General features: G+C 36.1%; 1 protein-coding gene across 1 annotated transcript in view; it reads left to right on the top strand.

The window, feature by feature from the left end:
• The window catches only part of Foxp2 (forkhead box P2), a 494,130-nt gene that overhangs the window by 426,571 nt on the left and 43,559 nt on the right, over positions 1–24,000 (top strand). Inside the window, exons 6-10 of the mRNA XM_041675445.1 lie at positions 3,143–3,280; positions 4,392–4,577; positions 6,111–6,285; positions 18,258–18,471; positions 20,185–20,289. Of these exons, the coding sequence (XP_041531379.1) occupies positions 3,143–3,280; positions 4,392–4,577; positions 6,111–6,285; positions 18,258–18,471; positions 20,185–20,289 (818 nt within the window). The remainder of the gene's footprint in view (positions 1–3,142; positions 3,281–4,391; positions 4,578–6,110; positions 6,286–18,257; positions 18,472–20,184; positions 20,290–24,000) is intronic.

A 24,000-nucleotide genomic window follows, 5' to 3' on the forward strand; every position in this document is an offset into this window, starting at 1 on the left:
AGTTTCATTTGAAGAAGACATGGTCTTGGCAGTGTGTCTGTTCTAACAGGTCTCTGACCCCTTCAAGGAGGAGCACAAAAATACACAAATATATTTATCATATATGTGCTTTTAAGTCACCTAAAGTTATCGCCTACCTGTCGGGAGAATAATGCCTATACCTTCCCTTTTACCATTTGACTCATCTCAAGACAATCTCAGAATTTTTCTACTCTCATCATTGTTCATAATCATATCTTGGTTTTCAGTTATCTAGTTGTTATTGGTATGCAGGTCAAAGCATTAAGATTTTGCTTAATTTATTTGATGACAAAATAAAGGTAAATGGGATTCCATGTTTGGTATATCTCAGGAAGTTTTAGACCTGCCAATAGAGTAAGCACAAGGTAAGAGAAAAAGGAAAATGTCCTCAGATATGTGGGCTGTTTACATTCCTTAACTCACAAAGAGCTTGACTAGCAATGTCAGTATTTATTGGAACACCCACTGAGGTATGCCCATTGGACTTTGTTTTGCCTCTCAGTCAGGAAGTGTCCAGGAATTTCCTCCTCACCTCTGCCACACATCTAAATACTAGTCAGTCAATGGAATGTTTGCATGCATCAAGTTTTATAGCTAGTAGAAAATGTGTTGGTCATTTAACACTAAGCTGAAAAGCTATATGAATTCCTCTGGCGTTATCCAAAGCTATGTGGTAATCCAGAACTTTTTAAATCTGATACTATTTTTTCTGAATATTAATGAATAGTGTAGGAGCAAGATTTTTATATGCACTCAAGGAATTGCTCTTATTTCATGTCAGTGAATTCCTAGGTAACTCCTGGTGGCAAAAAAACACAGTCCTATAGTAAGTAAACTGTAAAAAGGATAATACAGAAATTGAGTCACGTAAAATTAATCATAGAAATGGAGACATTTTGAATTTTTGAAAATTATATAAATTAACATAAGGATACTGAGAAGTCTAAATACAAAATAAAATTGATAGTCACAGTTCTATGGTGGCTTAGTTTGTTGGATGTTTGGTTGGTTTCATTGTGTGTGTCTGTTTATATACGGATTTAGATGATGGTATCAGCTTTCATAAATATTAGAAATCCTTCAGATATGTTTTCCTATCTCTATTATGGCCTTTATGATGGATTTTGGTATATATGTAGGGAAGAAGAGAGTTCAATTAGCTGTGTGTTAGTTGGCTTATCTTTCCAAAATCTTTTTATCTATTTCAGATGGTAGTTTTTCAGAGAAGGCCAAAGTCTGATTGCAATGTGAATGTGTCCCATACATGTGAGCTGTGGCAGACACTCTGTGTCAAAGCCCACTGTAAGGTACTCACAAATCTTTAGAGGCTTAATAAAATTAAATTGTTCTGCATAGTAAGAGAACTGACTGATAAGCTTTGGAATTGCAGTGACAACAGACAATTTACTTTGGCCAAATACTAAGTCTCAATAGATTGGGACTACAACATCCTATCTTATGTAGAAGCTGGAACCTAACTGCGAGCTTTGGAATACTCTGGCAGGCCTCCACTTATAGGTTTGCCCTAGAGAGTTCACTTGTGAGAGTTATGCACAGAGCACGCTTAGTTGGAAATATAGACACTTAAGTGAAAAGAGATAACCAAGCAACTACTGAACAGTAACAATAGACTGGCAAGAAAGAAAGACGGGAAGATTCTCAAGAACTGACCACCTTCCCGGACGGTGCACATTTGCACAAAGGTAGCTACGGGTGTGTTCCATACGAACATGCCCCTACCTCTTCCTTCCTTCCTGCTTTATTTTCATTCTGTCTTTCTGCTGTCTTCCATCTAATCTATCAGCACTGGCACTCTTGAAATGAAACTCTACCATGTCTTCCTCTGTCCCTGAGTGGCTAATTTCCTCCTCACGTCTGGGAGAGACAAGAAGTGAATGATTATTGGAAAAGGACACAGTTCTGTAGCTTAAATTTTTCATGTATATATATATGAAATATATATATACACTTATTTTAATAGTTCTATTTGTTTATCAAAGAACAAGTGATTAAACTCATAGCTTTTAACTTTTTAAATAACCAAGCATTCAGAAATATATAGTGCGATCAGTGTGCTTATGCTCTGTTTTCCTCCCTTCCTTCTTTTCTCTCATATCCCACTTTTCCTCTTTCATCCCCAGAAAGTTTTAGAAAAAAAGAAGTGAGAAGGAAGTTTAAACAAAATGTTTTCGTTTTGTTATAAATCTATTGGAAACTCTTTGAGTAATCTTTAGATTTCTGGACTTTCTAGTATAACTTTAATTGCTTGTCATAAGAAAATGTTTAAGGAAGATACTAGACTGTTAGCCTTACTATTCTGCCTTTTAGTGAGCTAGTCTCCTCCGATATTTTCATCTATATTAATTCATATCTAGAAAATATCGTATATCAGTTATTACTGTCACTTATTTATTCATGTTTATTGTTAAATTTTATCTCTTTAATTTACATTTATTTGTGCTATGTTATGTGTGTGTGCCTCTGTGTGTGTGTTATGGCACTCACTTGGAGGTCAGAGGACAATTTGTAGGTGTTAATTCTTTTTTTTTCCAGGTTCTGAAACAAACTCCAATAGTTGAGTTGGGAACCAGCAACTTCACCTACTCAGCCATTTCATTCAGTATATGTATTTATAAGTATTATAAATTTACATATAACTTTGAATTATGATTAAGTTATATAAGTATGTTCTATATATATGCTTTGTACAGCTATAAATATCAGTTATTCTTATGGATAATTTTAATTATTTAGCTTTTTTATTCTAATGATATGCTTAAAATATTTAAAAAGGTCTTCAGTTACAGCAATTAGACATTGAAAAGAGACTCAATGATGAACTTCTGAGACCACGGCAACGAAATTATTTATTTTCTCTTCTATTGTCCAGAGTTCCAGCCCCTTTGTGCAAATCATTTGAACCATGGAACTTCAAGTGGGAGCCTGCTGAAATCTGCTGCTTCTGGAAAACTATTTTCAAAATAATACAAAGTTACATAGCACAAAATGGATACCGTTTTGGGCCGTGGGTGCTAAATAACTTAAAAACAACGTCATACCGTTGTGCAAAGACCAGCAGGCACTGGATTGTGACAGCCTTTTCCCTCTCTCTCCTTGCAAGGTCCCCGTGTCAGTGGCCATGATGACACCCCAGGTGATCACTCCTCAGCAGATGCAACAGATTCTTCAGCAGCAGGTCCTGTCTCCTCAGCAGCTCCAAGCCCTTCTCCAGCAGCAGCAGGCAGTGATGCTACAGCAGGTAATGTATGTTACCTGCTCTGGTGTTCTAGTCCCGCTGAAGGGGAAACACGCTGCTGGCAGTGTGCTGGGCCTAGTACGTAGTGCAGTCTCCACATACAGAAGCAGCTTAGTAGCCCATCAAAACAGAAATGTCACACTGTGCCTGCAAAGCTGCCTAAGAGGACTTAAGTTACTCATTCTCTCCAAGTGTACCTAAGTCTAGAACAGGAGCAGAAAGAAGAGCAAATTGAAAACAGATGAATTTGTATTCGATTATTCAGGTTCTTAGGTACATTTACTTTTAGGTTTGCCAAGGAGTGTACCAACATACCACAGAATTGTTGTTTTTTAACTCGCCAGCACATTAGCATCCCCCCCCACCTTGAGTTCCAATAAATAGGAAAAGGCTACTTTGCACACTGCGCATGCTAAAAGCTGCGCCCAAGCTTTTTTTTCTGGGGTATAGTCATCACTTGAAAAACAGGAATCCGTTTATTAAAATAAAACGGGACAGATAAGATCAAGTTTGTTTTTGTGATAATACAAACAGTGAGCCTACAGTGAAGCTTATTGAAGACTTGAGTACCTAAAAATAGATTCAGAAGGTGATACTTGCTTTCTGGGGTGAAAATAAAGTGTTTTACCAGAGTTGTTAGTTAGTAAGTAGCTTTGCTATTGCCTCTGATTGGGCCTACAGGTTACATAGATTTCTAACATGACATTGTGTTAAAACCTCTGATAGATGATACTGTTTTCATCCTACTTTGGTGGCGGTGATGCTTGATCCTTCTAAGGGGTAGAGCACAGCCCGTGCTTAGGTCGTCATAGGGCTTCAGATGTAGTCATTTAGAGTATTTACTTTGGTTCTGGCCTTTAGAATACAGATTTTCTATACCCTTTTGTTTAGGATTGTTTGGATTCTGGATTGGAAATTTTCAGAGCTGCCTTGGGAAAAAAAGTATGTAGCGCTGTCTCTTTAAATCCAATGCAATTTTTTTTTTTTGGGAGGGGTGGGCGGTGAGGTGTATCTTAATGACCACTCTACCATGTGTCAGGCTAGTAGAGTTTAGGACATTGATGATACATGAAACTTTTGCCTTTATTTATTAAAGTCAAAATGGTTTATTCAGCAACAACTACAAGAGTTTTACAAGAAACAGCAAGAGCAGTTACATCTTCAGCTTTTGCAGCAGCAGCAACAGCAGCAGCAGCAACAGCAGCAGCAGCAGCAGCAACAGCAACAGCAGCAGCAACAACAACAGCAGCAGCAACAACAGCAGCAGCAGCAGCAGCATCCTGGCAAGCAAGCGAAGGAGGTAGAATCTAGTTATCTCATTGATACCTAATAGCATGGGCTTGAGAAGGTACTTTGAGAGGTGAGGATCGTCTCAGATCTCCCTATAACAAGGCTCTTGCTGTCAAAGATGCAGTGTTCTGTATTTTTACTGAGCTTAATAACAGTGACAGTGAGACTCTCGTGCTCTCCTTTTTTGTAGCACGGGACTTGAGAGTCACAATCCATTGCTGACTGTCGCCTAATGTCACTAATGAATCACAGTGTACAAAGAGCAAGCTGTGTGGTGGACAGAGTACTGATTATCTTGTATTCACTGAGAATCCAAGTTGGTGAGGGAACCTTATTTTTCTCAGTTGTACAGCTCAGAGACCATGCATGCAAATTTAGCCCATTGTTGGGGGGGTGGGGCAGGGAGAAAAACTGGTTGAGCACAGATTTCAAAGTCACGGGCCCCTGATTAATGAACTGCTAGGGTAGGTTTGGAGTGGCGAGTAGAAAGTTACCGTTTGATATGCTCATAAATCAAACTGACAAGCTGGCTTCTCAGGCCTAGCCTGTGCTTGTCAGCAAACTGCATCAAATATAAACATAATCCAAACAAAACATGTTGAAGTAGTTCAGTTGATCAGCAGGTATCAGGGCTGTTGTCTCTCCAAGCTGCCCCTTATGCAAACGTACAGGAAACAGTTTTGACCTCCTGAGGGTTTGTTTCTGTTTGGATTTGTGAATAGAATTTCAGACAGCCATCAACTACAGAATAGAAATTGCTCTCTTATTTCTCAGAGGCTTTGGGCAATCCACATGACTTGCTCCATTATGCAGTCTGTTTTCCAGTGAGCGCATCAGAAGTTTCTGTTTTCCCCAAACTAAAAAGGAAAGGTCTTCCACACAGCTTGTCTTGCTCTGAAGTGTGACTGCCATCGCCTACCCTCCCGAGTCCAAAGAACTCTGGTTTGTCTTGTAATGCCTCACAAAACTGGAAGTTAGACTTTTCTTTATAATAAGGGCCCTTTTTCTTTTTGCCTTGCACATAATCCTGCCTTTTTAATGTATTCAGAAGAAAGAGAGAAAGAGAGAGAGCTAGCATGCCTGTCCTGTAGCTCCATCCAAGTTTACTAATAAACCACTAGAGACCACAGCTGTGGACCTCCACACACCAAACTTACGGAGTTGGGGAAAAGTGAGAGTATTGTGGGAGTTAGCTTCCCTCAGGTGTTAGTCAATTTGTCTAAATAAACTTCCAATCATCTCCAGTGAAGTCCTTGGCTAGAGTCGGTCTCTAAACTTTGCTCAGTGCCATTAGCACAAGTTCTTTGGTTCCCCGAGCCAAGTTCAGGGAAGTTGTTTAACTTCCAAGAAGCAGGCAGCTGAGTACCTAGAAGCTGCTCACATCTGGCTTCTGGACTTTGACCATGGAATGCTCAAGAAGACATCTGGGCGAGGAAAGGAGCATGCCTTTCTGTGTGTGAGAGTGGTTTACGCGCACCTTATTCTCTGCTGTTGACTGGCTCGGGTTTTCTGACACCCACAGCAACAACAACAGCAGCAGCAGCAACAGCAGCAGCAGCAACAGCAGCAGTTGGCCGCCCAGCAGCTTGTCTTCCAGCAGCAGCTTCTCCAAATGCAGCAACTGCAGCAGCAGCAGCATCTGCTCAGCCTTCAGCGTCAGGGCCTCATCTCCATCCCGCCAGGCCAAGCGGCCCTCCCTGTCCAGTCGCTGCCTCAAGGTATAGCGGACACGCTGCAGATCCTTCATTCCTGCTTTCCTGCTTTCTCCCATTCCATGCTCCTGTAGATATACCCTATACCCTGAGTTACTTTGGCTTATGTCCTTCACGTTGATAACTGAAGTCTGGACTGCTTCGATGGTCACATGACACACTTTCCATAGCCTCAGAAATTCTACCACCCACTGCTTTCAAGTACAGAGTGAAACTATCTCAAGTATTTTGTTAAATATGAAGTGTAAGTTAGTTAGCTTTATGGGCAAGAATAGTGCAAGACAATACAGTTGAAGCACCACTGAATATGCGGGATGACCTGCAGGGAAATGGATGGCGCAGGAAGGCTGGCAGAACTCCATTTACCATGGGCTGATAATGAGCTTTGGTGGACAGCTGATGAAAACACAGCTTCCCAACCTTGGCACTGAAATCACAAAGAATAGAGCAGCGCTGGGCATCCATAGAGCAAGTGCAGACTCTGGTGTTGGAAGCCCAGCCTATGTCATAAGACTGCAGTGATAGCATTTCTCCAAAATTCCCTCTACAGACAATGCAAGTTAGAGGGTTTTTTTTTTTGTTTGTTTGTTTTGTTTTGTTGGTTTTTTTTTTTTTTTTTTTGATTTTCAAGATAGGGTTTCTCCATAGCTCTTTTGGTTCCTGTCCTGGAACCGCAAATTAGAGTTTTAAATGCTATTGACCATATTCTAATTTGATATTCTGTATAAACTACATCTGAGTGTATTCTAATGTGTATATATATATATATATATATATATATATATATATATATGCTGTTCTCAACCTTGGGGAAAGAAATTTAAGAAAGAAAGATAATCAATGGCTAAAATTCCCAATTAAGGTAAAGGTCACGTGTTGTTAATCTTTGTGAATGGATATTTTAATGTATATTTGGATTTTGTGTTGGGACAAAGCTTGTTTACACAAGTGAACCTTAATTCAACTTCAGTATATCTGTCACGAAGGAGTTTACTTTATAGCAGTATTTGCCACACGTCTTACGGTCTCTGTAGAACATACTCAAAAAAGGCAAGAACAATTTGATAATAAGTTATTCAAGTGAAATCCAGTATTTACATTGTGCGTGACCACTGTTTGATGGCCAATGAAATGAATAGTTTTACCATATATATTGTCTTTTATTCATCAAATTACTATTACTTTGTTGTAGCTTTCCCCAGATTTTTCTCTTTCATTTAGCTTGAGATCAAATTTACTTGTCTTGAGCATCCCTGGGAAATCCAGAAAAACAAAGTTTAATTATTGAAAGAAAGTCTAGGCATAGACCCAGTTTTCAGACTTATTCTAGAAAGAAGTAGAATAAATTCAATATTATCATAGAAATAAAAGTTCTAATCATGAATTATGGTTCTTTAGAAAAATAATAAAATCATTGGACAAATGGAAATAAGAATTATAAAAGACACTTATATATTAACTGAATACAAGCATGGATTTTCTTGATAAAAGCTATTTGTTGATAGAAATAGACCCAAATAGAAGCAATAAGTTCATCTTTTTGTTTCTTTTTAATTTCATAAAAGTTAAACAAATCTTCATTTAGAATCTCTTCAAAAGTAAATCATGATTTACCATAATTTTATTGTAGTATAGTCTTTCTAATTTTTTGAGAAAGTGTAACTCTTATTTAAAATAATTTTTTTCAGCTGAATTTTTCCAACTCTAGTCAAATTCTCATCAAGCAAGGGACACTATTGTTGTATAATCATTATAGTAATTTTCAAGTGAAAATTGCTCTTATTCTGAGCTGGTTTTGTATAGAATTATTTTTTACTTTTTTCCTACTTTTATTGTTCACAGGACATATGAAAACTAAAATGCACATAATGAAGAAATTTGGGAAAGTGAGGGTTCTAAAAGCAAAGCCTAGATTGTGCAGAAATTTTACTTATTTATTAACTTATTTTTTGTTGTTGGACAGGGTTTTCCTCTGTAGTCCATAGTGGCCTAAACTTCAGTGGGTAGCACAGCCTAGCCTTGAACTCATGAACAATCCTTCTGCCTCAGCCTTGCTAATGCTGGAATTACAAGCACAAGCACCAGTATCTTCATAGAAAAATCTATAGTTAAGAAAGAAACATAAAGCCCACAAAAACATTTCCTGTTGTAGGATGCCACTTGTTTGTTCCTGGCTGCTCAGCCCCAAAATAACTATACAAAAAAAACCTATATTAATTAAATCACTGATTTTAGTTTTCCCCGCCTAGCTCTGCTATAGGCACCAAAGCAGTTTCTTTATTCATTAACCAATAAAAGCAACACATAGACAGAAGGACTTCCCACACCAATTCCCCAATGATGAAAGAGAAGTAATGGAATTGAACAATTGCGGGCTCAAACCTCAGTGGTTTCTGTGGTCAATGTTCTTGCTAATACCACATCATGAACAGAAATCGCAACCCTCATCATAGTTTTCACTAATTATTGAATGTGAAAACTATTCTTTTTGAGACCCCACCATTCAAACACAGGCTGAATTTGTTTCAAATCAACCAGTCATGGAAAATGAATGCTCCAGCTTTCTAAACCGTGGGCATCATGACCTAGGAATTCATATCCATGGAGTCAACCAATTACAATAAAATATTTTGGGATGAAATTGGTTTTTCTGAGCGTGTACAGACTTATTTCAAAGCATTTGCCACTAAAAATATAGACTAATAAATATTTGTGTAGTATTAACAGGACATTAACTGTTACTCTCAAGGATTATTTAATATACATATACATATATATACTCATCTGTCTCTCTCTATATATTTACACACACACACACACACACACACACACACACACACACACATATATATATATATATATATATATATATCCAGCATTTCAGACTTTGGTATCTACAGGCATCCGTTCTAAGGGGCAACTATGATATCATATGATGTCTGAGGTGCTGTTATGCTGGAAACCTAAAATCAGAGTGAGAAAAAAATAAAGAAGCAATTTTTGGATAGTATAAGCCCCAAGTCATCAGTCTTAGCTACTCTTTATTTCAGGTAAAATAATTTTAATACTTTCATTATCAGTGTTTCAGTTCATCTTGCATTAAGCTTTTGGTTTGTTGATTGATTGCCCATGAATAGTAATCACATGAAAACCAAATGGGATTACTGTACAATGATGGATGATGTTCTCATTATGTCTTCAAAAATATGACATAATTTATTTATCTCCATGATTTAACACAAATTCCTCTGGCTAGTTTAAATTATAACTTCTGAAATTATATAAAATGTGTATAAATATCAGAAATAGCACTTTATAATTTTGACAGAATAGATTTGTAGAACTTTCTTGCTAAAGTTATATAATATATCACATAATTTTAACATGAACTCTTTGAAATTTTAAACATTAAGCCACAAATAGTATTATAATACTGAATTTTAATGTAAAATATGTGCTAAATTAACATCTCTAAATATGTACGTAGTTTGTCTGTAGAAGGAGTGACAGCAGGTAACTGACATCAAATAAAAATAATGAACTTGTGAATCAATCTCAAGCATAATGATTATAAAACTCTAACATGTGAGCAATATGCTTCTGAATGAATAACTGCATTGAGCAGTGTTGTGTAGTGTACTGATACCATGGCCTACTTGTTAGTAAGAAGAAACTGTGCAAGAGCTTTCCATTTCTATAGGTCTTTAGCATCAGATAAAATTTACTTTCTGAACACAGTGTTTTCACAGGTTGACTTTGACTTTATTCAAAATTTCCCTTTCCTTACTTTTAGTAACTTGAAGTTAACTGTATTCCAGAAGAAATATTAAATAGGGAACTCCAGAAAGAAATAAAAAATTTTGAATTGTTTAGCATCTGAAGATATGATGATATTTCATAACTTTTTATTTCACCTACTGTATGTCAAGCAAACTTTTGCCTAGAGTATCTACAGAGCTTCCATGTCTATTCTACCCTCCCCGTGCACTTCATCCTTCTCAGTGTCAGACTTGTTTTGAAATCTTAGTACTTGTGTTTTCTACACCCTGTTTTAATTATTAATGGCCCTAACACACAAGAGAAAGGATGTTGGTAATTCAAATACCCTAACAGAAATGCCGAGTAGTCTCCTATAAGAAAAAAAGCTAAAGTTTGTACTAGTGAGCTGTAAAAATTATGTTTTCAAGATGCTGAGATTTACTATGAAAATGAATGTTCTATCTATGAAACCCTGATAAGTAATCTTTCTATCACAACTCATGCAGCAAAACTTCGAGCAATACTAAGTGATAAGTGCTTAGTTAAACTGTGGAAGGCATCAACTTAGAGGTTGTGGTGATACCCACAGTTTCATACATTCCCTGGGAGTCTTGAAAGCTATTCCTACTGTATAGGTACAGAAGAGTGTGGCAAATACTTTATTTCACTTCATGTGACTTATTCTATAAGTGTATACGTTATTTTAGATTTAAGATTTCAATGAACAGTCTGAACAAACAAACATAAAATAATGGATTTTAGACAGCACTGTCTTGAATAATACATGGTAGAACCAGCTATGCTCAGGGTAAGTATGCTTAGAGTAAAAAAATGAAATCTTTTGAAATAAAATATAATAATGGATTTTGAGGAGATAGAAATGTGCTCAAGATAGTAATTGGCTCAGTATTCAGCCAAAGTAGCTATTTGACCTGCTTACGTCACACCTAGAATCCTAGATCTTTCGCTTAAGCGTGTTTATGGGCTTTTCAGGTCAGAGTCGAATGTGAGTGAGGTTTAAATATAAGAACAGTAGAAAATATATAAGCAATATACACCATACAGAATTACTATCCAAATACAAAATGATTTTTGTTTGGAGATTAATATGTCAAAATTCTTTTCAATCACTTAAAATTTAAATATTCTTCTATTTGTTCCAGAATAAACTTTGCCATGAAGGCCCATACCTTTAATACCTTGGCACTCATGAAGCAAAGGCAGGTGGATATCTGTGAAGTCCACACAAATGCAAAGTCAGCTTAGTACATAGTGAATTCTAGAAAACAAAAAGAAAAAAGAGAGGAAAAAGAAAATAGTTGCTTGCAATTGTTTTGTTCACAGAAAATATCTTGTAAAAAATTAAATGCATAGAGGATGACTGGGTATATTTAATTCAGAAACATAAATAAGAAAGATTGATATTAAGTTATATCATATTTTGAATTGTGGAATTGGCTGAGAAACTAGCATGTGTTACATTAATATAAATTTATATATTTGGTTAGTATATTTTGATGTTGAGATTCAACTTCACACATGATAAACAAGATCAAGTGAGAATCCAATCTAAGGTGCATTTTGTTCCAACTAATTCATAAGCCATAGAAATACTCTGATTGACAAATTTTTAATCTTCCACTGGAAAACTCAAAAACAATTTCGGATTTTAAAGCTACACCGTATATTTAAATTGAATAGGAAAATTATTAAGTTATAGCTCTCTTTCTCTATAACGAGAGAGAGATAGAGAGAGAGAGAAGAGAAGAGAAGAGAAGAGAAGAGAAGAGAAGAGAAGAGAAGAGAGTGCCTGTATGAACTAGTAGAGATATTTATCTTGGGACTTAATCTTTACTAAATACCTATATTTTATAATTTGGAATTTGACATTTTGGCAAAGTGGACAATTGAGGCACCTGTGATCATACAAGCATATGAAAGATGAGTGTTAACACTAGTAGGTGGTTTTAATACACATGACACTATATTTTGTTTGGTTGAATCTAAGCAAACCCATAGATCTCTCAGAGATACTTCAGACACTTATTTGTCTTCTGGGGGAGGCAACTGCGAATAAGGAGTCAGGACTGGTGGAGCATTGACTCTGCTGGTGTAGACGCCTCTGTGCAGCACAGTTATTATGGCATGCATGTGTGACACTTCTTCAAACTGTAAGCATTAAGATTGAAAAGTTGAAAGTACACAGAAATATCTCAGTTCATGTTGAATATCGACTTTAATATACTATGAATGATCCACGTATTTCTACCATTTATTACTTATGTAAGTAACCCCAGATATTTGCAGAGTACCATTAAATACCATTTAATTAATTTAATGTTTATAGTAGACTTACACTGTATCCTAATGCCTTTGTGTATTGGTATGTATGAACATATACATGCTACATGTATCTGCATGTGAATATGTGCCCGTGAAAGAATACATGTGTGTGTCTATGCACATGTGTATACAAGCACATGAAAGTCAAAGAGCTATTTCTAGTGTCTTTATTATTTTCCTAGTGTCTTCTTCCATGTATATGTTTTCTTTATTTTTTTGAGAGTGTATCTCCCTGAACAAAGAGCTCATTGATTCTGCTAGTCTGGCTGGCCAGTGAGTTTCAGGGATCCACCTAGTTCTATTCTGACTCATCAATTCTGGGGTTACAAATAAGAAATGTACTCCCATGCCCAGCTTTGTGTGTGTGTGTGTGTGTGTGTGTGTGTGTGTGTGTGTGTTTATGTGTGTGCAATTGTGTTTACAATCATATTCATATTCATACTCGAAGATCAGTGGTGGATACCAAGTACCCTGCACTGTCATTCTCTAGAATATTCTCTTGAGAAAAGATTTTTTTAACTGAACATGGAGGTGTGCTAATGACCAGTAAGCCTTAGTCATCCTACTGCCTCTACCTCCCACAGTACTGATGTTACAGACATGTGTAATCACACTGGGCTTTTGATGTTGATTCTGGGGATTTGAACTCAGGTCCTCATTAACAAGCAATCATTCCTTATCCACTGAGCCTTCACTCCAGATTATAACTTGACTTTTTACATGTGAACAGGGGACGAAAACCTAAGTGAGTCCTGCTCATATTGTGCATGCACTGATCAACTTAGTCATTTCCTCAGCCCTTAGAACATTAGCTCACATTTAAAAACTAACTCCTGAACATAGAAGAAAATATACTAAACACACATTTTTTAGTGTAAAATAGTATAAAATATAATATTTATAAGGACAACCACTGACGTGTGTGTTCATGTCACGGTTATCAGATTGTACTTAACAATCACCTAGCACAATTCCTGGCGCCCTGTATTTGCTTCATAAACTCAGAATTAAGGAGCAAAGCATTAACACTAAATTGCTTTTCCTGCTATGTGTTAAGCTTCTCACTTAATGATTCATCTTGTGTTGATTTGAACCTTGATAAGATATTTCCCAATGTGTGTTTATATGACTGACATTGATTAGGGACCAAGTTCAAGCCATCGTTTAAACCATCATTTAAAAGTAGAAAAACCTTTCCCAACGTTCATGGACTTTTAAAATTCCCCAGTAATAAAGATTGTTGAAACTGATTGTTCTGCCTTTGACATAGGTTCGAAGAAACTGAATAATCTTCATTTAAGATAAACTTTTATTATTATTCTTTAATATTCTAATCTGCTGTTTCCAATAATATTTTCTCCAGGACACTAATGTTCTAACTAAATTAAGAAAAACAATCCCTTTCAACTAAAGAAAACAGAACAGATGAATATTTAGGCAGAGTGTCAGGGAAGAAGTGCTGAGCAGTCATACAGGAAATGAGTGAGAACGTTCCAGGTACCTTGTATCACGTCTGCAGTCACTTAACTAAGCTATGCCTTAGTGTCTACCAATGGGAACCCAGTACCTCAACACATTCTAAAAAGACAAGTAAATATGGATTGAGGTACTGAATATTAATTTTCTGCATTGTTTTTAGAGCAGTGAGTGCATAGAACACTATGGAATTTTGGTTAATACTGATAATTAAAAGTCAGTGGATGTTGCAGCTCACGACATTAATCCCAGTTCTGGAGAAGCAGAGGTAGGCCCATCTTTGTGCATTTGAGACCAGCCTGGTCTTCAAGAGCTAGTTCAATAACAGCTACGGCTGTCATACAAAGAAACCCTGTCTCAAAAAAAAAAAAAACACAAAAAAAAAACAACAAAAACTGATAAGTAAAACTGAAGGAGGCATGTTTTAGCAGAAGAAGGGTTCTGCAACAGGAAACTCAGTGAAGAACAGTCAAGGTTTGAAAGATCTGGCATGTTCACCTGGCAATGCCAAATAGAACACCTGTGTTTGGGGAAATGGGCTACATATCAGTTATAGGGATTAAACATTTACCTAATATTAAAAATTATATAATTGCAGAATGAGTTTATCGTTTTTCTCAAATAATTTTGGAAAACATTGAGGTTTAAAGAAAGAATTCAGTTTTCTTTTTTTCTTGACATTGCAGAATTGTATCACTTGGATCATGAATCTTACATTACGTATCTGTAGAACCCTCAGGAAACAGGGCTGGAGGACTGTGAATCCGCAGAGCACTGTCTAAAAGAACTTTGTGTTTCAGTAGGGATAAGTAACCTTAAGACCTCTGAATTCGTAAAACATTATCAAATGTAAAAAACTGACTGGCTAGTGGCTTAATAATCATAAATTGTTTTGTGACCATTAAGAAGTGTTTAAGAAATTGTTAGCTGGGACAATTTTGTCTCAAAAGCATGGTAATAGTTTCTCTTCTGTAGTTCATCTCTGAGTGATATGGACTATGGAATCACTGTGAAGCATAAATCTGAATCCTTCCTCCACAACTGTGGTTCACTGCTGTGACCTGTGGTCAGGCCATGGAGTTTTTTTTAAATATCGTGAGACTATGGTAGTATGCCAGTTCTTTAGGTAATCACTGTTTGCTTACTTATATTATTCTGTGCCTCTTCTCTCTAATATTGAAAGCCATTTTTTTCTCTGATTTCACCAATAAACTCTACTTGAGTGGTAAGCAAGTTAGTCATCAAATCTTTTTCATGTCCTACTAAGTATCTAGTATTTGTCCCCTTTTCTTTGCATGGGATATCAGTACGGTCTATACAAATGAATAGTACCATGAAAATCATTCAAAATCAAGTGAATACTAATATTAACCAAATGACTAACAAATCCCATAAACTAAATATTAATAGTATCTTTAACTACTGTAGTCTCTCAAAGAAAATTCTCATCTTGTTTGTCAAGCAGACTTTTGTAGTAACACTATGGTACTGAGATAGCCTGAGAGAAGACGAAAATAGAGTGAGAGACAGACAGGAAAAGACAGCTTCGTGGACAGACCAATCCTTGTCTAATTTCTAAAACTAAATTAATATTCTTTAAGTCAAAGTAGTCCAGAACTCAAGGAATGGTGGAATACTGGGAGGAGCACACTGGTTGCTGCAATGGCCAACAGCTCTCTGAGGGGTTCCTTTTCAAGCAAAGTGAAGAGACGAAAAACAACCTTGGGAATATTCTCAGTGAGAATATCTGTGCTCAGAGAATAGCCAGGGCAGAGGCCGGAACATGAATGAACGTTTTGAAGCACTGGAAAAGCAGCAAATGGCTCCAATGCAAAGAAATATGGAGAAGGTGATAGTTGAGTTCAGGCGAGAGAAGAAAGAAAAGCAGTACTGTCAGCCACAGTAAGAGTTAGGTGTTTGTTTTGTTCTTTTGATTGTTTTCGCTTTGTATCTAACCATTCAAAAAGACTCCTGGGGTCTTTTTTTTTTTTTTACCTGAGAGTTTACACAACCTAATTTATCTTGAAATAGATCATTTATGGCTTCTATGTGAGGAACACATTCATATAATTCAAGTCCAGTGAAAATAAGAGGAAAACATTAAGTTATGGTGTCGGTCTATGCTACAGTTGGGAGATGGGACAGAAAGGCAGCAGTGTGGTGTACAGAAGACATGTAGATCCTGAAAAGGAAAGACTTTCCTTCTGGGATTATGCCCTTAGGACACCTCACATGGTCAGACAGGTCATAAAAAGCTATGGTCAAAAAGGTTCATAATTCTGTGTTAATGTTACCATTAAAGCAACAATTAATGGCTTTCATGTAAAAGTTTCTTATACAACAAATAGACATCTACCATTAGGGAAACACTTTTTTTTTTAATCCAAAAAAATAATTTATTTAAAAATAGCTTTAGAAAACCAGATTATCCTCTTTTTTTCCTATTAGACTGTATCTTGAAATATTAAGGATCCAGAACTACCAAAATGAAAGCTTTGGGTAAACTAATGAGATCTGAACTTGTCTTACCACTGTGAAGTATAATTTGGCAAGCATTTACAACTGGGTCAGGCAGAATTCTGGCTCCTGGCTGTTTAACACTGTAGACCAGTAACTACTTCATATACATGACTAAAGAGAAAAGTGCTCACTCTTCTCCCCTGCATCTCTACTGTCTTGCTCTAATTTTCCTTCTTCCTCCTATGAACGTTTTTCCGCTTATTCTTTGACAGATGACCCTCACTACAGTCTCTGTTATAGATATCCATTGGTTGGCATGGTCATGATTCAGTGATCCTGTATTTGATACTAGAGAGACTCATACAGTATTGCCGAACACAGTGTTTGGAACTAAGGGCCATTGGCCAGTGAACCTTGTGTTCGTAAACTGTGAGCCTTGACCTCCAGTGATGTTCGCTTAATGCAGGAATATAAACCATTTGGTGATGCTTCAGAATATATTATGTGTTCAATAAATGAAAATAATTAAAATTGTAGCTTCACTTCGGGCACCAGACTTTTATTTAGTTACTTTGATATTTTCTTAAAGTATTTTAATGACAAACTCATTTAAGTCAGTCTGCCTAGATTTGTTTTTATTTATCTTTTATTGAAATTATTTTTTTCATATGCTATATTCTTATTATGGTTTTCCCTCATCCAACTCCCCCCAGTTTCTCCATCTTCCCTGCTCTCATCCAGATCCTGAACATTTCTGTTCTTGGTTAGAAAACAAACAAGCCTCTAAGGATTAATAACAAAACAAAACGTAGGAAAATAAGATAAAACAAATTAGAATGAGACAAAAAAGATAAAGAGCCAAAGAAAAAGTATAAGAAAAGTGCATAGTTGCATTGTGCATGTGCAAACACACACATACATACACATACACTCAATGTTCTGACACGGTATTAGGAGGCAAAGAGCATCCAAAGATGCCATTGGGTTTGTTTTGAATAAGCCATCCACTGCTGGGCATGGGGTCTTTGCTTAAGAGTGGCTTGTTTCCACTGTGAGAGTTAGTACCTTGAATAAAACTAATTTTTTATTGCAGATGGTTATCAGTTGGAGATAATATTTGGGTTAGAGATGGGGTATTAATTTGATTGCAATTTTAATGTGTTTAAGCTTTGTTATCCCAGACAATGTATGGAAGTACCTTTTGTAAGCCACAGTCATTTAATATATTTCAAAGTATCTCTTACAGATAATAACCAAAATCTAAAGCCCACGCTAAGACTTTCTATTTCCACTCTTGTGTATGCGGTAAACATAAATAATCTGATCCAGGGAATGGTTTAAAGTGAGAAGTTGAGTTTTCTATTAACCAGTAATAACTGAAGGAGAGATTTAGATATTACCTACTTAAATGAACCATGGAGGTAGTCATATTGTTTGTTCAGGACCTAAATTGAAATTCAATTACATAGTTGGCCTCTGTGAGAAAGATTACTATGCCCAGATAATTGCTAAATTTCTGTCTCTCTGTCTGTCTGTCTCTCTCTCACTCTCTTTCCTGCTCCTTCTCTATGACCCCCCAACATTGAAGTTTATTACTTAATTTTGATCTGTTTGTTTTCTTGGCTTTTCATTTATTTTGGTATGTTATTTATATTTTTTTATTTCCTTACTAATAATACTAGCTACAAATCAAGTCCGATTATCTATTTTTTGAGTAAAACATATATAGATTTTTTTAATTAACCATGTATTTTCCAACACTGTTCTTCTCAATACTGTTTTCAAATTGTGAATTTTAAATAACTTTCATTTGATATTAAAAAAAAAACTTTGGTACTGGTGGTACAAGCGTATTTTTTTTTTATCATGTATTAATGTTGGTGATGGCCATCACAGTCAATGTTGCTATTACATCACTGGGACTTCCTTTCCTTTTCTAGCTGGCCTAAGCCCTGCAGAGATTCAGCAGCTGTGGAAAGAAGTGACTGGAGTCCACACTATGGAAGACAATGGCATTAAACACGGAGGGCTAGACCTCACCACGAACAACCCCTCCTCAACTACCTCCTCCACCACTTCCAAAGCCTCACCACCAATAACACATCACTCCATAGTGAACGGACAGTCTTCAGTCCTGAACGCAAGGCGGGACAGGTAAATCTCATCTACGGCCCCTGCTCCTGACAGCCGCATCTCATCTCCACCAAAGCTCAGAGCTAGAGTTTACACTAACAGAAACAAAAAAAAAAAAAATGTATTTGGAGCAAGGGAAGGGGAAATCATTACTGTTGACCTTTTATTTTTTTGAGCTATAAAAAACTTTAAATGTCACCAGATATTGTTGGGGAGCGTGCCTAAAGAAATTAAGTTTTCCCTGAGTGTGCAAGGAATGATTGTATTGCTATATTTTGAATAAAATATTGTGAATTAAGTCAAGAGTTATGGCAAAAGTTTACCATTTGAGAAAAAAGTTTTTAAATTACAAATAATTAAAGGTGTGTGCATACGTGCATATTCTCCTTAATTGACGTTTCAAACCTGTACTTAGAAATTAGAAAGCAGCTGAACATTATATAATCCCGAATATGAATGATCAGAGTTGCCTTTTTATTGTTGTGGCATGATGGAATTAGTAAATATATCCAAAGCAAAACATATTGATGATTTTTAAAATGAATTTAAGTGAAAATGCATGCAGGAAAATCATTTGACTTTTGCCACTTATATTGCATTATGTGAACTAACTTCCCAACTTAGTGTTTCATCTTAGCTGTGTTAAAACTGCTCGTCAAAAAGGAGTGTCCAGGTATTTTTTTTTTCCTGACTTAACTCCACTGGCTTAAGCACATCACTTCTAATCAAATCAAATCTTGTCAAATAACTTACATAAAGTGTATAATCTAAAAAAATTAAAAGTTGGGTTTAAAACGTGAAGATTAGGTACAGAATTTTATATTGAAATGGTTTAAACACGTAGACTATCCTGTTCCCAAATGAACATGGAGTGGATTGATAATGTTCAGTCATGGAATGGCATATTTGCCTAAATGCAGAAAATACTTTGCTATATTTTTTTTTTCTGAAGAAGTGTAAAAGTAACAACAGTACTGATCAAACAGAAGACCAAAGTATGGTGTTGTTCCTGGCAATCTTCTGAGCCCATGTGGATTTTCATGTTGCTTTTTATTGCGGAATGCTATGCCTCTGGATGCTTGCATGCTGTTGTTTTAATTGAGATTAATTTGATGATTATATACTTCAGAAATAGGTTAGTTTTTCTAGGATCTCTCTATCTGATATAATACCCACTCATTAAAGGCCTGCCATAATTATGTAAGGATATTGTTAATAGATACTGTTCCAAAGCAGGATTTTTCAAATCAGCTGCAGCTACTAGGAATATTTCTGTGTGTGGTTTACACATGAATATGAGTTTAAAAGATTCTAACATTCGTATTGCTTTTGAAAGAAGCATTTCAAAAATATTGTCACGATTTTTTTTTCATGTGGCTTTCATTAAAATACACTTTTCCCACTCCATAACGTAAGGTTCTATATTTTTTTTTATTTAGAGGTAAAATGTTAGAGGAAGGTCATATGGCAGGATTAGCATATGATATTATACAGTACTCTTAGTTTCCAGCCTTTATTAACAGTCATCTTTGCCTCTATTTCTCGTCTAATTGGAACATCATCTAGCCTTGGCAGTTGAACTATTCAATAGAACGATTAAATTTTTCTGACTGCTCTGAGCTGAATTGACCTGTTTTGACCTGTTTGTCACTGATCGTAACCTGACAGGCGCTAGCAGCCCGCAACGATTATGGCTTTCTGAGATGAATCTGACGCTGTGTTCTCTTGCTCCAGCTCGTCACACGAGGAGACTGGCGCCTCCCACACGCTCTATGGCCATGGAGTCTGCAAGTGGCCAGGCTGTGAAAGCATTTGTGAAGATTTTGGACAGTTTTTGAAGTAGGTTTTTCAATGTTTCATGGGGCAGGGAGGCAGGTTGCGTGGGAGTTTTGGTACACTGCTGTAAGATAAACAAAAAATAAATATAAATAAAGGAAGAATGAAAAGATGGATCCATCCTAGAACACACTGAGTTTTTCAGTTTGTTTCAACAAGTGGATTGGAAACAGCAGACCAAGAATGTTGACAGGTCATTTTCATCTTTTTGTGAAAGTATTTTGCAAATTATTGGAAGGCTTTGAATCAACGAGACAGGCTTGTAAAAGAACATTCTCGGAAAATTGAAATCTCTAGTAATAGTTTCATGTAATATTTGAATAACTATAGAGTATCTTTAAATGAAATAATATAGCCGTATTTGTAAGTTTATTTAAGGTGGCAGTCTTTGTGTGCCTCCTTTCAGTAATAGCTTTTAATAAGAAGAATCACAAATAAAGATCAGGGATCTCTAATATTTGAAGAAACAGTTACATTTCAGATTTCACTCATGTTGTGACCTCTTGCCATTTATGATGATAGTTTGGAAAATAGATCATGTAAGCCCTCCAGCATAAAACCAGATCTTAGGCATCCTTTGTACCTGCCCACAATATTTTAGTTTCAAAGCTTCCTCAAGGGTTCTTCTGCAGACGAGAAGATTCCCTTTTCATGAATGATGTCTCTGTGCACACTACTGGTACAGGAAAGAGTGAACCGAAAGCTGCAGACAGGTTTATGGAGATGGGGAACTCTGCAGGCTGAGCCTCTCATGTTGTCATGGTGCAGCTAACAGGGTGAATGAACTGTTTCATGCTTCATCAACAATTAAGTTAATTAGCTCATTTGAAATTGCACTGCTTTGTTGCCAGGATGTTGGCAGAAACATCAAAAAGATGTGTTTACAAATGGTAGGCTGACTGCGGAGTACAGAGCCAAGGCGCCCTAACAACGAGGCAAGCGCTTGCTATCATAGCGCCTTTATAAAGGAATCCAGGAAGGCTTCCACTAAGAATCTTTTTTTTTAACCTTTCATAGTTTCACGCCAATTAAGAGAAAATTTGCTTTACATATCACAACGGCTCTTTAGAAATGGACTTAAATGAAAATTTACATGTCTGTTAAACCAGACCAACTGTGAGCTGCCATTTTGCTGGGTGTGAAATGTATTATACTATTCCCAGCAAAGAGGATATCTAAAAATTGTTAGGTAGATTTATTGATGTTTTATACTACAAAAAATGGCTGAAACAAAGAATCTAGATACATGAATTTGAACAAAAATTTCATCTTTCTCATCTCCATCATTACTATGTATTTTCTGCTGTGACTAGATTGACGGATGGTATGTTGTGGGAATGAAAACTGAATTTATAGTACTACCTGCTTACATGTACTTTCCTGATCTGGATATGCTTTAAAGAAAATCTGGCTCACTTTCTGAGGGACATTGCGGAGATCTCCTTCAGAACAGTTTCCTTTAAGATCCACAAAGAGCATTCCTCACGCGTCTCTAGTGTTCAGTTTTTATCACCAGCAAATGAATGAGTGTGGACCCCTGTGTTATCCTCCGTGATCCTTTTTCATATTCACATGGCTTTGTTTGTTTATTCTTTAATTGGAGAAATTACAATTAAGAAAACATTTTGTTTCATATCAGCTTTGATTACAAAGACCACCTGTTTTTCTACTCAGTAACTTTACAGAAATGACAGAGAACTAATGACAATAGATTTTAAGGTCTTATTTATATTCCATTTTAATATGATATGCTTTAAATTCTCTAATTTAAATTTGTGATAAATTTTGTTCATAGTTAATGTCAGTGTATGGCACCGAAGTGAAATATTAACTTGATATCGTTCCTAAACAGATATAGTCTTTTTCTTAAAGATATGTAAGAAATTTGAAAAGAAATAAAATATTAATAAAAACTTCACTTATTCAAGAAAAAAATTCATCTAGCATTATATATATGTGTGTGTAAATGATATATTTAATATACAGAAATACATGCATATGTATCTGATAGATATATTTATATTATGTGTATCATATACATATATATGTGATCTCAGAGACCAAATGTTATTATTCCCAGAAATTTTATTTTATCTACATATCTATTAGCATGTGGGGTATAATTTTCTATTAACAAAAAATGAAAATTAGTGCACATATTGTTAAAACAATAAAGGAGAAGCAAAAGTACAAGATAAGATCCAAGTTAACATCCTTCAGGAGAAAATCACAAACTTTGATGGAAAGTGAGAATTGACAGAACTTAACCATTCTTTGTTTCTGACCAGCAATTGAGGATCTCATCAGATCACTAAAAGCATTAATACTACTTCTTCATTACTGTCTTATAAATGTCAAAGTGTAATCACATCTGACAAAACTTTAGTGTAGTTGGACTGCAGAATTAATTGCCATCCCATTGCACCCAGTGTCAGCTTGAATATAGATGTATTGACTTTCAAAGCCTAAGCCAAAAGGTTTAAAGTGTAGCATTCCAGTTAGCAGACAAGTGTTCTTGAACTTGCCAGCACAGGTGCCAGCAAACAAAACATAGAGGAAGATGCAGCACCGGAAATACTGTCCTTTGAGAAAGCCACAATGGCTATTATTCTTTAAAATTTTTATGTACCTATCAGCATTCTAAAGATCAATTAAACAATGAGCAGGAATGAGTGAAGATGGTTGGCGATTGGTGCATTAAGGCTTGACACTGTAGTAAAGTAGCAAAAAAAAAAAAGCAGTGGAAACAGATTCATTTATTTAGCGAAAATTTGTTTTCTTTCCCTTGCAGCCAACTACTCTGAAATTTATGTCCTTACTTAGTGTGTATTGTCTGTTTCTTTGTCTTTCACTAAGCAGCATGGCTACAAAATTATGACCTCAAGAAAGCATTCTTTGAACTTGTCAGAATGTTGTTTCTTTTGGTGACAGTGCCCACATCTTTCAAAACTAAGGCATCTCACGTAATCAGCTAAATGAACAGTGACAGCTAACATTTGTATTTAAACTCCTGTCAGTGCTTAAACATAAAAAGCTTGATGCAAAATAAATCAACCCCCAGTGATGTGCAAGTGAAACATTTTGTTAAAACAGTCTCTGAGACAATTGGATTTAAGCCCATTCCCCCTTTTAGCTTATAAAATGCTATATCTTTAAATGGGTTTGAAAATTTAGAGGTGAAAATGGAATCACTAATCTGCAGTGTACAATTGTATAATTGTAGTTAACATATGTGTCTATAACATAAAAGCTTCGTTGAAGAGAATTGTAAGTTAAATAAATTGGAAATAGCACCCCCCATACTTTCTGTCTTCCTGGATTGTTTGCTTAATTGTTTTTAGGGAGACTTTGGCTGTCTGTTTATGGTTTTTGCCTGCAGTTCACACTGCCTACCTAGCACACAGATTCAATGCATTTCTGAAAGAACGTCAGTAGAGCACATCATTTATTCCATTTTGAAAACAAAAATCAATATAGCTATAAAGTGACCCATAAATTAGAAGTGGCTCCCACGATGTTTGCTCAGTGCTGCCTTTCTGAAGGCCCCCTTTGCATTTTTTTCTTCACCTCTCTGTTTGAACTGCAGTCTCGGTAAGAGGCTCATTAGGGGACATTAGGGACTGGAGCTAACCAGAATTCCAGAGCTTGCTTTGCTCTTATTAATGCATAGTAGAGCAGAATGCATTTAAATATTTCATAGGCATTCAGTAATTT

This window comes from Microtus oregoni, unplaced genomic scaffold (assembly GCF_018167655.1).
Source record: "Microtus oregoni isolate MIOR12 unplaced genomic scaffold, Mior012 000026F_ref0000081, whole genome shotgun sequence".
In the NCBI taxonomy this organism is placed as follows: domain Eukaryota; kingdom Metazoa; phylum Chordata; class Mammalia; order Rodentia; family Cricetidae; genus Microtus; species Microtus oregoni.